The sequence below is a fragment of the Macadamia integrifolia genome, chromosome 2, assembly GCF_013358625.1.
Source record: "Macadamia integrifolia cultivar HAES 741 chromosome 2, SCU_Mint_v3, whole genome shotgun sequence".
Lineage (NCBI taxonomy): Eukaryota > Viridiplantae > Streptophyta > Magnoliopsida > Proteales > Proteaceae > Macadamia > Macadamia integrifolia.
The window spans coordinates 7,054,149-7,073,150 of NC_056558.1; the positions used below are offsets into that span (position 1 = coordinate 7,054,149).

Below are 19,002 nucleotides of genomic sequence, written 5' to 3' on the forward strand. Positions count from 1 at the left end.
GGGGGGGGTGGGGGTGTAGGAATGTAATTTCCAGGTTTCTACCTGGAGAATTTACCATCGGGTCAAAAGAGCATGTGTCTATGATATTCATATTCTGATCTATATGCCACCTGTGTATATTTACAGCAACCATAAGAACAGTTGAAAACTTCCTTTGGGAATCACCAGATCATAAAAGAAAAAAGGTCTTTGAGAGATAAGGTGTCTATTCCTAATTCCCAGAGACTGTATAATGGGAGAATTGAACGAGCATAACAAAAATGTACAAAAAGAGAAGTCCCAGTATCTATGCTGCTGAAGTAATACTATTGAAGAACCTTTGTAAGAGGCTTTTCTGATTAAAATCAAAGCTTTGAAAATGTCTCCAACTCCAGAGTAGAGGATGTCATTCTCATCTCATCTAGAAGATAAGGAAATCCATAACCAGCTCGCTTCTAAAAGAGTCTCTTTGGACGAATCTTAGCTCCTGAAAAAAAGTGCCACATCCCACTTTAAAACATTAATTCCAATAATCAGGCATGGAAAGTTTTTCAAATAGTAGTACTACCACATTAGAAATCATAAGAAAGAGAAAGCACAAAACAATTTTGGCTTTTTCAATATATATATATTTTTTTTTGGAGGGGGGTGGTGGGGAGTGTCTTGCGTGATGCTGGATTACAGCCCTAAGAAATGTTTCCAGATCTAGATAATTCTGGTCCTTCATCTCCACTTACGGACCTCTTTCTAAAGAACGAAATCAGAGAGCACAAGGGTTTAGTTCAAAGAGGAACTTTTTCCTTTATTTAAACTGGCATGGTTTCCATCCAAAATTTGCCAAGAATTGAGTTCACAGCAAAAGAAAACTTTCCAGATAAATATTCCACAATAGCGGTTTTGAATGACAATGGTGGTGGGGTTGATCTAGTTTAGGCCCCTGCCCACCAACTGGAGCATTCCATGCTTCAAAACATTGGCCAACATGAACTGGTAGGTGTGATGACCAGAAATCCAAAATCCAATTTCTACATCGTCCTCTCAAATAAGAGCTTCTCAATAGGTATGAAATGCAAACTGACTCATTTAGATCCAAATCACAAGTAAATCATGATACAATATCGACTATTTTTTATTATTTTTTTTCTAACTGTAGATGTACTTAAAAACCGTGTAATTGTCAGTATCGTGTGGGAAAGGAGGCTGAGTTCTAAAATTTTGGGGTATTAACTAAAGTTCAAACAAACAAAATGGACTGGCAAGAATAAGTCATGCCATCAGTAAGCAAAGTATAGTTCCTTGAGGATACATAAAGCCAAATACAATTTCATACTCTGAAGCATATCAATTAAACAAATTATAGTACTTCCAAGATTGAACACACATGGCATTTACAGAAGCATTCAAAAACCCCACCACTCTAGCATATGGTTATTTCAAGAGAAAACTGATTACACAACTAGGAATAACGGGTAGAATTAGGCAACAAAAAATCAGCTCATCATGAGAATGATAAACATAATAATGCTGCAACATACTTGTGGAAAACTCAGATTCATTGGCCAGAAGGATGCCTAAGCATAGCAATTTGAACCACAAAATAATTTGTAAACCTCAAATGACTACAATTACATACCATAAGTTGAGAATTCCTCTAGTCAAATGCATAGGGATCTTCTGTATAAGGATTCAGGGACCCTTCTAAAAACAAATCACCTATATTATTTGAATGACGAGAATGAGCATCCCTCTTTACTACCTGCAGAAGCATATAGATTCTCAGATTATCCCAAGGCATACAGCAAATAACCCAAACCTGTGCAACTATCTAACATTTTCATCATCACCAATAATGAATTTGTAAAGGTTAAAGTAGGATACCTTTCTCTTAGTTTCTTTCTTCCATGTCCATCCAATTTTAATCCGTGAATTCCCCATTATCTTTTGCATTAAATGGAAGAATGCAGCTCCAATACACACAGAAGTATTTGCAATGCCTCATTATAGTAACCAACTTTGATGTCTACTTTTTGTCTAGTAAGTCCCCAATGGACCACAAGTCAAGACATGGCATATAGAGCCATCTAACAAAAATAGTATTATTACAAACTGAAGACCACAAATTTTAGATCAGATAACTCCCTACCTAGAAAGGTCATCTGCCACCAATTAGCTGGCATATGTTTCATTAAGAATAGGCATTCACAAGGCAAGATGCCTGCAACACCTACTGAGATGAGGGAGACCACAGACCACTAGCTGGATCAGTCATCCAACAAACAGAGTTGGCTGAGTCTCCTTCTATCACCATCTCATGGACATCTCCGACTACTATATGTCCAAAGCAAACACTAGAGAGTACAACTCAGGCCTAGAAGCATCAGCCTAATCCACAGGGCTCTCAAGTAGGCACTCAATATTTCTCTTATCAATGTCCTGATAGAACATCTACTCTTTGATGGGCCAGATTGATAGTGTCAATAGGCTGCACTTAACCATTTTGGTTATCAATCCACAAGCATTGCCACATCTCACCTAAGAGAAGCTGCATTTCTAGCAATAACCAATTACAATCTAAGAGTATGAGCAGCACTCCTCGTTGAGCTAAATCTTTAAAAACTCATTGCTTTACACGTTATTCAGTAAACTACTCAGTGATTTCTGCCTCAAACACCACCGGAGCCCAAAAAGAAATTTTCCATTTAGAGTTCAATAGAAAGCTATGCATGCCATTGATAAAAAAGGAGTATGGAATGACAAACAGTGATGATGATGGACGACCTACATTTATTCACTTAAAATATATTGGGTAATACTCAATGGTGGAACCAGAAAACGGGCAAAACACATTTGGACTTGAGGACTTAAGGTAATAAATGAATAAGCACCAATGCATCATAAAGCAGTTAGTCTTACGCATAACTTGTTGTAACTTGGGTCTGGGAAGGGGGGGAAGGAAAAGAAAAAGTTCTTCCAATAATAGCAGAATACTTATAATGGAAAAAAAAAAATCGAGAATAAAAAACCAAATAGTAACCATTAATTGAACAACAATGGATACTAGATCCAAGGGTCTCAAGAACTTTTAACCCCTATGTGCCAATTCTTTTAGGGATTTATATGTAAATATTTGGCATTTTGGCTAATCAGTAGCAGAGGAATTGTGCCAACAACAACAACGTCTTCATCAAGAAACTTCCAAGCATGGTTCACTCTTTTTTAGCCTTTGGTCAAACTACTGTTGAATGGGAAGCCCCCTCCCCCCTGGCATAATTAGCCACATACCATGTTGCAGGTTCCACCTCCCTATATAGTCCATCATGTTGGAACTTTCATCCTTTGTATTTTCAATGGTCGAAACAAAGTCACCCTTAAGCTGCCAAAGTTGAAATTTCGACTGAATTTCATTCCCTCATATCTCCATGTGGAAGTAGTGAGCTCAACCTTCCACAAACTGATAGATGATGATGTAGATAGCATGACCACAAATTTGAATGTCAATGGAGCTGCTCCATGTGGCCTATTCAAGGAACTCCACATCTACCCAATGGTTAGAATGAACAAATCATTTGTTCATGTGGCAGAACAAACCATTAGTGAATGCCTGTTCCACACCCCAACAAGTGCATGCATGGGTAAGGTTACACTGCTTAAGTGTAGCAGTCATTTATAAGATGAAAACCCACCTTCCTATTTGCTTGCTCAAAATCGGAAATTTACATGAGAAGAGCCCAACAAACGAATTGTAACTTCAAGAATTTTATGACGCGACAATAAAAAGTTAACAAATAATACAATCTTTCTAGATATGATTTATAAAACTGACAACATAATCAACCAAAATGGAATCTAAGGATTATATTCAAAAAATTTCTCACACATCAACCAACTATCTCAAAGACCAAAAAGTAAAGGGTGGGAAAAAAAAAAAAAAAAATATTTGATGTATCTGCAGAGAATAGTTCTTTAGTTATCATTCAAACAAATCAAAAAGTATGTTTTTACAAGGATGGGTGAACATATATTGATGAATCAATTATTCAAATAAATTGAGGAATACAGAAACACTAAAATCACCTTTTCATGCCTCACCTTCTCGACATCTTTTCTGGTCGTGGTTTTCGGTGTGTTCGTCATCTTATTCTGTTTATGGTTCTGAGGTTATAAAGAATAAAGGGAAATGAATAAGAAAGTAAAATATAATGGTTGAGCAGAATGCCGTATACTTCTTACAACAGAACTGACATTTTTGTGTGAGTGAGTGCATACCCCAAACATGACTGTGCTTGTCTTCCTACGCTTTGTAATCGTTCTTCCGTTGGATGTTTCAACTTCATATTCATGATGAGTGACCTGCCATGAAAGAACAAAAACCAGGAGTTAAGGCACATCTCAATCAGTCCTGAGAAAGCATTTCAGGACTATTGCCAAATCCATGAGCTGATTGATATATACTGAAATAATATTAATTGATTTCTGCTTCTATTTTCCTTTACTAGTTGATGCAAATTGGAACAATCCCACAGTATAAGAACATATTGAGATTAAAGGGCACATACATTCAGATACCTGTGGAGGAAGCTTACCTTCTTACCATGCTTAGGAATAGCCATTATGCTCCCTGCGTTCACTTTATCTACTTTCTTTAGTACGTTTGACTCAGGTGTTTGCTTTGATCTTAGTAAAGTTGAATCCTATGACAACAAGAAAGTCGATATAGAGCCAATTATAATTCCACTTATCAAGGACCCAGAATTACTGATAGAGAAGGCAGATAATTTACAGGCTTATTTATTACCTTCCCTATGTTCTCAGGTATTCTCTGAGATCGCCGACTTCCTTTGACATCATCTGTATTCCGCATCTTAATTGATGAAATCGAGTACTGTGAAATAAAGTAGTAAAATCAATTACATTTTGGAAAAGAAATTATAAAATCAACAGTTTGGGAATTATTTATTAAATCAACAACAGTTGGAGATTATATTTACAAAATCAAGTTATTAACTTTGACACCTTTGCAGTCCATACTACTCGAACAGATATACAACTGAAAAAGATAATTTTGGAACCTTCAAAGACTAAACATAAGTAATATGGAGCTATTGTGAAACTAAAAGGTGAAATGAGGCTGTTTCTGATGAGCAAGAAGCTGAAGAATGGAAATACTCATGCTAAAAACCTAAGAAACTTATTGTCACGCAACCACACTTCAATGTTACTTCAGAGATGCTTTAAAGCCTGTAGGTTTTCCTTGTTCAAGAAACAATCAGGTAGTTTTCCCACGGTCCCACCTCAAGGTAAGAGTTTTATTGATCATGTGGGAAGATTTGTTAAAATACAAGAAGCAGGTTTCAAAAACTATGCAATCAACCATATTGATTCAGATATGCTGGTCAATCATTTCCATTTGGACTGTTCCAAGTAGTCAAAACATTCTAAAGACAAATCTTCTTTGAGGGAGATTCCTATCGGGTGATAAGATGGATGTCCTGGAATCTAAAATTCCTTGGAAGCTAGTTTCTTTGACTAGCAGAGCTAAAGCGCTATGTCACCAAGAGGACATCCCATTTTCTTGGCGATTGAGAAGTACAAACTCCTCAGCAGTTGCTTTAGCTCGTGAAGGGTTTGGTAGACAGGTTACATATGTAAGCCCATATCTAATTACATAGTGAGAGTTTTCTGACATCATTCCCTAATCCATAAGGGGTATCTTTTGGGCAGCAGGGTTCCCTGTATATCTTTGTTTTTTTGTCTATCTCTTCTGAGAAATATAGTTCTCTTTGGCTTCTCAGCCTAATAGATTTATATTATTCCATATTCGCTTTTTTTGACATCTATTCCTCCATTGACAAGCCACTGAAAACCCTAATCTTTTTTCTTCCGAGATCTACTAGCCCTAGGCCTAGTTTTCATCTCCCTCAAACCCTAGTTACAAATCCTAGACAAATTCTCTCGCAACTCCAATTACTTGTGCATTTCTTAGACATGTAACAACATACTCTAATATTTTTGTTACACATTTCCAATTACTTTGCATTCTTATTCTAATCTTAAAATGTTAATCCTCCTATTCCAATTTTTCATACAAACTGTGGGATTCCTTGGCAGACAGAAATTTGATACCAAATTTATATCAGAGATGAAAATTATAGGTTGTCCTTCCTAAATCAGAAGGTTTGTGTCTGATTCTTTGAAAAATTCGAAACACTCAACATGATCCATTTGGCATCGAACATGCACATAGCCTGAAGATCATTACTTAGTTCCCAACCTAAATTACAGTAAGGGCAGTGGAAAATGTTGAAGAAATGGATGCATATGGCAAGTTGATGCATGAACATGTATGATGGCAATTTGAAGAAAGGAACAGGATGTATAAGCACACAGCTGATGAACATATTGGTTCACAGGGGAATGGTGTAAACTACTAGGCCAAAGCTCAAAAACCCTACCAAATATTTTTGGGCATGTGTTCAATCTAAAGGTCAATCTCACAAAATATGTATCTACAGCTGGAGTCTTAAGTACAGAATGAAGTTTTACAGCCATTAAATGAGACTGAAAACCAACCAAAAGCAATAAATGATAGTGGTGTGTCACATAGCATACAAGAGTTCCATTCAAAACTAATTCTTACCGATAACCAAGTCCAGATTGAAACTACAGGAAGCATGCATTCAGCAACATTTGGTGGGTTAGCCACATAAAACATGGGTGGGTGTGTGTGGGTATGTGGTGTGAGGGGGCGTGGTTGTGGGTTTGGGGGTTTGTACATGGGTGTGGGTGTATGTGCGCATGCGTGCGAGAGTGTGTGTGCGTGTGTGTGTGTGTGAGGAGAGAGAGAGAGAGAGTAGCAGCATAGTATCAAACCTCTTTTGAGTTCACTTCCTGATCCTCCTGTGGATTGTGACTCATTACTTTCCACTGCAATTGCAGCAATGCCCTTTGCCTTTCTTCCTGTTATGTATTAACATTGTAGTTCAAATAAGGGATAAATGATCAATAGATATGGCACCTAAGTTGAATATATGCCTTTGACTTCTGAAGATCAAGTTCTTCTTGCAGTTTTGCACACTCGTCTTCATGTTGACGCCTCAAAACCTCCATCTGAACCTCAAGTTCTTCACTCAGTAACATGGTTTTCTACATGTTGACAAACTTAAATCAGTTAGCAACTGAGTGAGGATCTAAGACAATGAGAATCTCAGCACTTTAGATATGTTTACCTCCTTTAATTCATTTTCATTTTGAATCTGGATGCGTTTCAGCTCTTCATTGTGGTCTGCTCTAGTACCCAATTCTTTTTTATCATGCTCCAGCTGGATACGGTTAATCTGCAAATTGGAGAAAGGTGGTTCCTTTAAGTACTGTGATAATAGAACACAACTGCGACAGAGTGATAATAGATTATACACAGATTATTATCTAGCAATATATTACAAGTACAAAATCTGCGACAGAGCAATGCTGTGAAAGGTGAAAGTTTCGGCGTTCATAAACAGCCACTTGTGCAACTAAGTGCACCATGTACATACAGACCAACTAAAAATATCATGGCATCCAACTTGTGTTGAAAGTTAAAACTCATTTACCTTCTGATGTTCATGATGATATAAATTATATAAACAGATTATGAAAAATAGGTTCTAGTGTAGATATATTGACATTTCATTGATATTCTAGTTTTAAGTTATATACTTAACCTCTTAAAGTTTCCACTTATCTTTTCTCATCAAGCATGGACTCACATAGTTCTAACTCAATGTTCTCTTCTTATCTTAATAAAAACCCTTTCATTCACACATGGGAAAAGGCAATACTTGCACAAGAAGTTAGATGCCTGCACACATCTCTGTGTCTAACTTATGGTTAAAGATGCCTGTCAAAATGATGAAAAAAAAAATAATATATATAAAAATGTCAGATAAGTCTACATTTAAAGTTAGTCCAACAGGGGATGAGCTTCTAGCTTAATGGCAGGCAGCTAGGCAATTGAGATTTAATGTAAGTCCATGGAAGGTCGCTGGTTCGACCCTCCTAACCCCCACCCTCTTGTTAGTAGTTAGTAATAAGTGTGGCCCTGTGGCCCTTGCACCAAAAAATAGAAAAAGAAGTTAGTCCAACAATAACTGCAAGGGGGAATTTTCTGTCCCTTCGAAAATAGGATGATTCATAAGGTATGACAAACATGGACCCCTATTTGCAAGTAAATAAGCCTGTGATCATAAACAAGAAGCAAAGTCAGGTATGACAAATCTGGGCTATGTGAACTCACAAATATGTGAAATTATAAACCTGAAATTAGATGAAAGGAATGATAACATTGATCATCTATCATCACAGGAAACATGAACCATGAACATAGAAGAAAGAAAGATCAATTCTACAACTTTATAGTTGAGCACCAATCTTAAACGTACCAAAGCAACATGTTCCTCTTGAACGTGCATCAAATATTGCCTTGATTCTTCTTTGCTCTCTGCAATTTTCAGGTCACATTTTCTTTCCATTTCTTCAATGAATCTGTCTGCCTGAGGGTCCCCACATATCAGGTGAAGGAATAATAGACAAAATTTGTGCCACAAACAGATGAATTTATAACAAGCAGACCTTTTCCTTTTCTTGATTAACAATTTCCAGCTTTTCGACCTCGTACTTCCTCCGAATGTCATTAATTGCCTAATCACACTCCTCTTAGCATCAAAATAAGGGAATTGCATAACCATTTGGGGACTCGTGCAATGATGTAATCTGAATAGGAAAAACATAAAACCTGATCATTCCTCTGAGATATTTCCTTCAAATGCTTTGATAGCTCTAATTGTTTACTTTCCAGCATCAGATCATATTGCTTTTTCGCTTCTACAAGTTTGCTTTCAGCTACTGCTAGCTGTGACTGAATCTGCAATAACATAATTTGTCTCTTAAATACTCACTAAGCTCTCTTAACATAACAATACCAAAAACTCCAAATTTTTCTATAACCTCTTCTTTTTTATCTTCTAACTCTTTCCCTCTGTCTATTGATTGCAGAAGTTGCTGCTCCTTCTCTTTTGAACTGTCATGAAGCTGGCTGACTTGTTTCTCAAGGGAATCCACAAGCTCCAAATGCTTGCCAATCTCTTTCTCAAGAGTTTCTATTTTGTCTGCTTTCTCTAGTAGCTTTGACCGTGATTTCTCTTGAATATCTAGGTTCTCAGATTCTAATGTTGAAATTTTCAGCAATAAACCTTCCTGCAAAGTCCAATAAAACGAATTTAGAATAGAAGAGTAACATTCTACAATTTACCCTTGAATCAGCAAACAAATCTTTCATACCATTTTGTTTTCAGATTGATTTGAAGCATGTATAAAATTCTTGATTTTCTCCTCTAACTTGGTAACCAACATCTCCAACTCGGTCTTCTTTGAAACAAGAGTTTTTGCCTCATACTCCAATCTCCGAATTTTCTCCTCAGCTAGACGGCATTCCTCAGAATGTTGCACCATCACAAATTCTTGAACTTGTTGCAGCTCAAGGACCTTACCATTTAGACCTTCATTGATTGATTGCAAGGAATCTTTTTCTGCGATAACATGCAGAAACTGACCATGGAGTTGATCAAATTGGCATTGAGAAAGCTTGGTGGCCAAGGATTTCTCTTGCTCGGACAACTTGTAGCAAGTACCAAACGCAGAGTTTAGCTGAACAACTTTGTTCGAAACAGCCAGACTTTGTTTATCCAACTCAATTAGCATTGCCCCGAATCCCTGAATCAATTCTTCAAGACGTTTTATCTCTTGACCCGATATAAGCAGGTTTTTGGCAGATTCTTCATTGCTAGATTGAAGAACATTCTTTTCTGTCTCTAAGCTTTCCTGAACGGATCTCAAGACTTTACAGTTATCTTCTTTTGAACTTAACTCAAGATGCATCTCTTTCAATTGAAAATTAAGACTATCAACACCCAACTTTTCAGCGGCAACAGTTTCTTCTAATTGTTTGATCACAGACTCTGGGTCCAAAAAACATGATTAAGGAAGGCATCCAACTTAAAAAATAATAAATAAATAAATTTGCTTCACATCTTTTCACCAGTAAAACAGCAGTTGAGGGTCAGGGAAAAGAAGATCAGGTTGACCGAAGGATTTCTCACCTGTTGAAAGGCAGGTAAGAAATATCAAGGAAAAACACATACCTTTGTCCTTTATGAGACTGGCAGCTCTGCAATGCTCATCCCCATAAGTTTTCTCCATTTCTTCTTTGTCAATTCTGAGTTCCATCAGCTCTTGTTCCCCTTCACCCCCCCAACCCACCCCCACCCCCAAAAAAAAAAAAACCACAAGAATTACACGTTAGAATGGGTACCATACGTGTTCTGCCACATTTAATATTGGTCTCTGGCCAGAAAGCAGGTTCAGCACCCACTCAACAAAATAATCGCTAGACAAGGACTTACTGTTTCTAATAGTTTGCTCAGATGACTCCAATTTCACAGACAGATCATTCATCTGAAGATGCAAACTCTCAAAAGCTTTTGAACTTGCTGACAGTTTTTCTTCAAATAATTTCTTATGTTGCTCAGCTGTAGATGAATTCTACAAATAGTTAAGACTCTGACTGACTGTGCAAAAGCAAACAATGTAAGAATCAGAAGAGCCTACCATCCCGAACCTGACCAGCTAACTGCTGTAGAGTCTCGGTGAGCTGATCACATAAGGTTTTTGTAGAAGAGAATTTTGACTCGAGTCCTTTCCAGAGCTTGGCATCTTCATTCTGCTTCACCGAGAGCTTTGCATTTTCATTGATCGCATTTTGTAATTTCTCCTCTAGCAAATGAATCTGCTCTGATGATTTCTTCAGCTTTGAGTTCTGCATAATCCACCAAATGAACCTATATATAACTGAAAACATCTAACAGCGATAGATGAAAAAACCATTTGCAAAAGAAAGGAGGTCCAAAGTGTTAAGTAAAGAAATACAATTAGAGCATGAAAAAAAAAAAGATCGAACTGGAACCTCGGAAACTCTGAATCAGATAAACGAATAGAAAGGAGAAATCAGGACAAATATCCTCTAGTTATGACAGATAAATTATGGAATTCATTTTACCGCCATTTCAAGACAAGTTTTCACCGAAGCTTGTTCTTTAGCCAATTTCTCTGGAAATGAAGAAATAAAGAACAAGTATCATCACATAGATTCAAACTTTCTACAAAACTAACTGAAATATTAGAACTCATCCGCTACAACCTGCAGTGAGCTTCAAATTTGCAAAGCCTGACGATGAAAATGAATCAGATTGCGACCGTGAAGATGCCGGGAAGGTCTTCACGGTTCCTGAAACTGATCCTGATAACGATCTGAGCTGATCTAAGCTCTTCATCCCTGGCAACCCTAGCTTATTCATTGCAAATGCGCAGTTAACTCTGGCGAAGAACTACGAAAAGAAGCCAGAATCCACACACCCTCGTTACTCGATCCACGCTGGAACGATTGAAACACATAAGAGCGCCAAAACCCCTATTTATACTGTCGGAGTCGCGTGTGTGTTTCGTTGGATTCCATATACGAGGAGTACCCTTCATTATTACCAAAATTTACGATTATACCACTCCCTTAGGGAACCGACTGACTTGCACCACCCCAACTTGCAAGTAGGGCTTTAGTTTTCGTCTTTTTAAATCTTCCCTGAGAATTAAATCTCGGTATCGGTATAGGTTGGGATCGGATTGGACCGTATGGATTTACCCTTTTTTCAGATAAAAAAAAGTTGATCTTTTGATCTATTTTATCCTTATGTCTTACTAATGGATCGGTACCGGATCAATGAGGATTGGGGGTGGACATATCCTAACCGATCCAATACCAATACGGCCATCAATACCGTAAATTAAAACCTAACGTATTGGTCTTGACCCGTATTGATATAGATTTTTTTTTTTTACCGAATTTCATCTGGGACCTGAGATAGCCCCTATACATTGCTCATAGTGGGTCAGATCAGACCAATTTACTCTATGATGATATTGATGTCATTGATTTTTGAACCATTTTATCCTCCAGAGATACACAGATACCATTGTATTGGTATCATGTCATATCGCTTCATATTGAGATGGCCGATACAATACCAATATCTAAATCTATGCATGCAGGGCCTTCAACGAATGTGGTATCAATGTTATCATGTATGTGTGAAAATCGCTTGCAGCCGTTGAACCGCTGTAGTGAGCATCAGGTGGCTAGGAGCCCTTTGGAGTGCATGCCCAAATGCTCTTAGCTGTCTAATGCTCACCGCATCTTATCGTTCGCTGCAGAGAATGTGGACTCTGTCATGTATACCTCCAAACATTTAATTTTAAAATTAAAAAAAATAATAATAATAATCCTAAAAGACAATGTGATACTTACACCCATAACAGTGGGGTGGGGGGCAAAATGATGGTCCATCTCTTGTGAAAGAAAAAAATCCCATCACCCTTATGCTTCAACCTTGTTATGCTGGTTCAAAGGGAAACATTCTCTCAAAGACTGCCTCATAAGTCATATCATCTCTGCATGGCATTTGGCCACAATCTTGCACCTGCAAACAAGGACCCTGCCTAAATGATTGGGCACTATTTTGCCTGCCCCAAAACTCTGAGACAGTGCTACATCAAAACACATTCTATAATGGCTAAAAAAAAAAGGTAGAATCCATCGAAAATGAAAAGAACCCAGAGATTGAGCTTCCTCAAACATGTCACCGTCAACTAATCCAGATGAAATTCAGGATGATTCCATGTGGCATGTTCAGTGGATGACCTGTGTGGGCATTTCCACGAGATTACTAGGACTCGAGTCTTCTTTCTTACCTATGAAATAGACCCAGGTGGAAGAGTTACTGCAAAAAAACTTCAGTAACTCACTTGATTGAACCTATGAAGCTCCATAATATCCATGTAATGTTTATTCTCGATTCTCGCAGATGCATTGTATGTGGAGGGAGAGACTAGTTAATGGTAATTCGACATTAACAAGGAGCTGAAAAACAGTAATTTCCCTTTCCATTTTCCTGAGTCTCAACATCAGACCACAAATCATAGAATCAACAGATAGGGACATAATAAACAAGCTCCTAGAAATGACACAATCAAGAGTTGCAGAACAGAGGTCTATAATTTGAATGTGGCATATGTACATGAACTGCCTCGTGTGAGTGAGAGAGAGAGAGACTATCATCAAAAACTAAGAGAAGGACGAGAACCAAAACAAGAAGCATCCACAGTAGGCATGAACTATCCCATTACCAATCTGCTTCACTTCACGTGTCACCACTAGGCATGAACTCACCAATCTGCTTCACTAAGTGTCAAGTATATCAACAACAGTGTTCCCATGATCGACCTGAAACAGAATTTAAAAAACAATTATAAATGACATTGATACGTGAGGAAGGAAAAAAAAGATACGACAATACAGTTTTCGATCACAACTATAAATTTTAGCATTTGAATGGTAACCTACACATTGGAATACACTTATAGAAGATTGAACATATGATCTTCACTTGCCCCTAATATGGCTGCCATATTCCACCAACCTACTAAGAAGATTAAACCTTCTTAAGATTAAACCTTCTTAGTAAGTGACAAGATATGTAGCACTACATTAAACATCAGGCTTGAATCCTGAATTTCAGGTCCAGCCAAATCAACTAAAAGGAGTGGGAGATCATAACAGATAAGTCTTCCTCGTCTTTCCCAGTTTCTGATCATACCCACAATCAGACTAAGTTTTCAACTAAACTAGATATCTAGTAGGAATAGAAATTTGCCAAGATAGATGACAACAACATGATCAAGCACCTTACATAGACATGCTTTACAAATGAAATTTCATGCAAGGTTAAATCATTAGAGTACTGGCTTTTGAAGATCTGATGTAGTGTCAAAAACTGAACCATGCAAATATTCATATGAAAGGTTACATCCATTCAGTTACTATTAATGAAGGATTGGAATCTTACAGTACAGAGAAAAAAATAACAACTTTTCTTGAATCTAGTGAAGCAGCACGCTTATATCTTCGCCATCTGCTACTAGGTGTATCATGAGCTCCCTCAGTCATTGATTTCTCTGCTGATGAATTAGAGGAATAATATTAATGGAAAAGGAGGACAGTATATGTAATTAGCTGTTGCGAACATAACGAGCAAAGACCCGATAATGCCAGAAATTGGACACATGAACATTCAGATTGACAAACGGACAAAATTGGAGCTTTAAACACTTAATAGTTTACTGGGTAATGAATACAAACTCACAATTGATTGTAAAACATCAACCCTCTATAACTGTTTATGTGGTGGCTGTGAGCATACATTTATTAACAAAACCAAAATATGAAAGGAAAAAAAAAAGTTGTCTGTAGTCCTACTGAATTTACTTTTCCTTCTTTTGTCATAAGCAAATCTGTCTCCCAAATCTCATGAAGAAACATGTGAATGCAAGTGAAAAGTGAATATGCAGATAATAAACATGTGATTATTCTATATCTTCTATCCCATATTCCCATATTTATGGTTACTGAATTATAAAAAATAATAAAAAAAATATATATTGTATGTTTCACCTATGTATTCGTTCAATTAACTATTTCAAACCAGTCCTAAACATTCCCCCCTGCTGCCTTTTTGCTACACCACAGAATTTTATAAAGTCAAGGAAAATGTCTGCTTCACATAGAAAGGTCACGACAATTTTATGAATCTCAATAAAGAGACTACACTAATAAGCTCGATGAAATTTAATGAGCTTATTCATATCCAATACACTTTTCTACTTTGCTTGAGTTTTTAGATGAATTGCACTGTAAGTGCAATTCACTTAACCACGAAGTAGTGACCTGTTTTGGATCACAACTTGGTTAGTTGGAAAAAGGGCAAAATACTAAATTTAATTTTTTTCAGTAAATTTATACTAATACATGGAATCTTATACAGTCCTAATACATACCTCTAGAAGAGGACTTCAGTAAAGTTAGGCTTTGATTCAGTAAAAGCTGCAAGATCTTGCCACCTATTTGCATGCCAATCATTCTCTGGGATGCCCTCTGCAATTGCAAACCAGTTGGCAGGATTAGGAACAGAGGAAAACAAAGGTGTGCATCAATTAGACCGTAACAATAGTCTATCTATGAAAAACAAATCAATGTCCTTGGTAGACTATTGTTGTCCAACCAATGGTACCTCTGGTTTCCATATAATGAACCAGTAAACATTTTATGGCCATTTAAAATCACAAAAAGGTGAATAGTGCCATACAGTTAGAGCACTCTCAGTTTTAACATGATGAACACTTTGTTCTTCGGTCTTAGGATTTCCCAAAGTTTCCTCAATATTTATATCCACACTACATGAGGAACATCTATCTGCACTTTCCATCTCAAAACTGAAAAATTCCATGCTATTCCAATCATTATCCAAGCTTGATTCACTTTCAGATGTATAAGGAACTTCTAAGAGCCTCAAGAAAGAAAATTGTGAAGGGCACTGCTGATTTGTATCCCCTCTTTTAGAACCCACTGAAATTCTGTATATGCCTTGATCCTGCACCACCAAAAAAAAAATCGCCACTCAAAGATATATCTAGTCCATAGTTGGTCATTAATCATTATTATGACGCTCATCATAATGTGAGGCAACCAAGTTAAAGATACCAGAGTGGGTCCAAAAATTACAAGAATTATTTTTTCAGATCATCAACTGATAGAGACAGAGAGATGGTTCATATAATGCAATAAAAAAATAAATTAATAAATTTAAGGAACACCAACACAGAAATTCTAGAGCATACAGAATATTTTCAAACTATGACTGATAAAAACCCTTGTGACATCAATAAATCATACAGGTAATTTAAAGCTTTGTTGCATGCTCCAACATTTCTCGGGAAGAATTGGTCTTCAAGGGGCATTTCAAACTGAAAATGATGCACCTCCCATACAAGCTTTCTAAATTGATCAACTTTCTATGTCCTTCCAAGAATAATATATTAATCCATTAACTCAATATGTTGGAACCATTGAAAACTAAAATAGAATAATCTCCAATACTCCAACCACACAAAGATCCGATAATTTATTTCTGAACCGCACATTACCAGGCTTTATAATCTTCATCTTTTCTCTTACCCCGCTGACACACCCAATTTGTAAGATCACACTACACCAACTTTTCAACCTATTAAATTTGTAGAACTCAGCTTCCAATACTCTTTTATTGAGTATTTTCACATAGACCGTTGCATTGCTTTAAAACCTTTTGTGAGTTTTTTAGTGAGTGTTGAGCACTTCCTTTTCTCCCAATGTGGCCCTCAACTCAAGTACAAGGTCTCTTGGATAGGCTTGTAAAGGTGGTTGTATTTTGGGAGATTGGTTTGCAAGTAAACCCCTGTTTGCACCTATAGAGGGAAAATACAATCTTTAAAAGAGTGACCTATTAGTATGCCTCAGTGTTGTTTGTTGTCTCAACCCATTGATATTCGTAAACGTAATCCAAAAACCGACACTCCTAAGTGTGACGTTGTTTGAAGAATTACTTATCATAAGATAAATCTTACTTCAAACCTATAGTGGAATTTATTTTCACCAGTCATATGTCGGAGCGAGAAATAGAAGGATTTATGTCGCCCAAAAGCAAATATTGATCGGTCTTAATTTCACATGGTTTAGGCGTTACTGGTTCCTGGAAGAGTCAATATCTCCATTGGCTAAACCCTTTCTGACCTTGCTTTTGGACCCGTATTTTGTTCGCACACAATCAACGGGGGCCCTCTCTCCTTGCTTAAGCCCCTTCCCCTTTCTATGGGGTTTGGATCAGGTTCTTCTTTGGTTTTTCTTTCTATCATTCTAGTAATTTCTTTTCTTTTCCTTTCCCCAGCTCTCTGGGGCTCCCTGTCTTTTCTCTCCTTTTGGTAATGAATTTATTATTCAACAAAAAAAAAAAAAATTTGTACTGGTTAATTAAAATGCTTCCATGGCATATTCTCACTCGAATGTGATACCCATAAAATGTACTTAATAGTGAGCAGGATTGGTTTTACTATCCTTCAAGAGAACCTCGGCCTTAATGCATTTTCTACTTGAACTGACTCAGTCCCAATTCATCAAAACCCAAAAATGAATCTCAGGTCTGAAGAACAGAAGAAACAGAACAAGAATTATCTATTATTATTTTTTTTAATCCATTCAACACCCCTCTCACCCCACCAAAAAGAAAGAAAGAAATCAGAAGATAACTAAATTAGTAACAAATTGCATCCAAACAGAGCACCAGAAACATAGCAAACACCAAATCAAGTCATCAAAGCTGCCTGAGATAAACTAAAAATGAGGAACGAAGAGCATTAAGCATAGAAAAAAAAAGCAAGAAATCTCACCTCATCGCAAGGAGGAGTCGCCATGCGTGACACAACAGAGAAGTGAGATCGAAGAACACTTTAGTTTATAGGGAAACAATGAAGAATCGGAGGGAAGGGTTTTATCAGAAAATGAGAAGCAGAAAGTCAGAGAAAACAGATAACCAAAAACATTAGAGGCTGGCCGTGAGGCGTGGATTCGAACGTTACGTTCGAAGGAGCTTTTCATTGTCGCTTGTGGATACTCGTGACTGCACAGTCCACAGCAGAACTCCTGGTCGCGAGTCACGGCATTAGTGAAGATTGAAGAAGACAAATTTGAGGGTTAATATGACTGAAATACCCCTCTATGTCAAAATCAGAAAATATCAGGGTAAATTACACCTGAGGTGACCTATTTTGGAAAAAGACGTTTGGGGTGCCTTGAATCCCATTAAAAATTGATGTTTGGGTGCCTCATGGGTCACTACTCACTAGTACTCAAAATTTCTACCAAAAAACAAACTAGTACTCAAAATGAATAAATTTTCAAATTTGCCCTTCATCCCACTCCCACTTGTGAGTTGTGAGCCTACCTTCACCTCTAATTCCACTTTCAACCTTGTCTAATACCACCAGCACCGCCGTACTCCCTGCCTCCCCTGAAACCCCAAACTCACACTCTCTTAAATTTGATGACGATGAATCTCACCAACCCGTCCTAGTTCGCACTAAAAGTTGGCACGGAAATGGTGGGAAAATGTGACGTGAAGGTGGGCTCAAAGAAGGTGATTGTAGCCGATAATGGGTCAAAGGTACAATTGTAGTTGTGGTAGTTGGGGTGTTACTCGTTCAGGCTGGGTTGGTCGCAGTCGGGCTAGCAGGTCTATGTCCTTGGAGTGTGATTTATTTAGTTAAGGAATGAGTGGGTCTTGTGTTGGGTTTGGTCAGGTTCAGAGCTTTAATTGGACTTCTCCTAATCAGGTTATAATCGGACCTTAAACAAGGTAATATATCAATAAAGCCTTAAACGGGTCTTAACTTTTCTTAAATTTAAGATATTTTAATCTATTTTGTTAAATCATCAATAAATTAGAAAAGATATTACAATTAATTTATTTCAATAATTGATAAAAATATCAATATATATCCTATTCCATCCAAAAAAATCAAAATATAGATATAAAAATCAGGTTAAACGTGTCAGTCCGAGTTGGGCTTATAAACGGATCGAACTGGTCGGAAGGCCCATCGGACGTACCCCTTAAACCGTGTACAACCTAATTATAAACGGGATGGACTTAGACACGACATGTTTAATAATCGATATAAGTTGGACTGATCTTTAAACAGTCGAACCTGATCAATTACCAATGTGGGCTTGGGATGGACACCTCTATGTGGGAGGTTGCAGGCAAAGGAAAAAGAGGTGTGGCGACAATTGCAGATGGATTGCAAGAGAGGGACGATCATGGTGGGTGGTGGTGATGGGTGGGTGTTTGGGTACCCAATTAATGGCTTACAAGAGTAAAAGTGAAAATAAATATAGTTTAGAACAAAGTCTATTGATAAGGAACCTCAAACATCAGCTTTCAAATTTAGAACCTGAATTATCTTTTTTGCAAACGTAGGGTAGCTCAGATGTAATTTACCCAAATAGAA

General features: G+C 37.3%; 2 protein-coding genes across 9 annotated transcripts; both read right to left on the reverse strand.

The window, feature by feature from the left end:
* Positions 1-57: 57 nt before the first annotated feature.
* On the reverse strand, positions 58-12,323 carry LOC122058357 (synaptonemal complex protein 1-like). Of its 7 annotated transcripts, none has more exons than XM_042621018.1 (19): positions 11,213-12,321; positions 11,072-11,121; positions 10,624-10,831; positions 10,419-10,544; positions 10,158-10,256; positions 9,298-9,974; positions 8,965-9,213; positions 8,753-8,881; positions 8,590-8,658; positions 8,400-8,510; positions 7,206-7,313; positions 7,012-7,122; positions 6,850-6,936; positions 4,775-4,861; positions 4,563-4,670; positions 4,222-4,329; positions 4,069-4,131; positions 1,613-1,735; positions 58-466 (listed from the first exon to the last, which is right to left on the reverse strand). In XM_042621018.1, exons 1-18 carry the CDS (start codon positions 11,367-11,369, stop codon positions 1,631-1,633), a joined length of 2,652 nt encoding a protein of 883 aa, XP_042476952.1. In that variant the 5' UTR covers positions 11,370-12,321; the 3' UTR covers positions 58-466; positions 1,613-1,630. The 7 variants fall into 7 exon arrangements, 5 of the variants coding, with proteins under 5 accessions (XP_042476952.1, XP_042476945.1, XP_042476959.1 ...); XM_042621011.1 differs by having other exon boundaries at positions 4,054-4,131; XM_042621025.1 differs by having other exon boundaries at positions 4,054-4,131; positions 4,246-4,329; positions 11,213-12,320.
* A 663-nt stretch (positions 12,324-12,986) lies between these two features.
* Positions 12,987-17,586, reverse strand: LOC122058388. 2 transcript variants are annotated; one of them, XM_042621060.1, is made up of 5 exons: positions 17,383-17,586; positions 15,267-15,551; positions 14,959-15,055; positions 13,971-14,082; positions 12,987-13,348 (listed from the first exon to the last, which is right to left on the reverse strand). In XM_042621060.1, the coding sequence occupies exons 1-5, from the start codon at positions 17,404-17,406 to the stop codon at positions 13,291-13,293; spliced, it is 576 nt and encodes a 191-aa protein (XP_042476994.1). In that variant the 5' UTR covers positions 17,407-17,586; the 3' UTR covers positions 12,987-13,290. The 2 variants fall into 2 exon arrangements, with proteins under 2 accessions (XP_042476994.1, XP_042477003.1); XM_042621069.1 differs by having other exon boundaries at positions 13,971-14,079; positions 17,383-17,583.
* Positions 17,587-19,002: the final 1,416 nt, after the last annotated feature.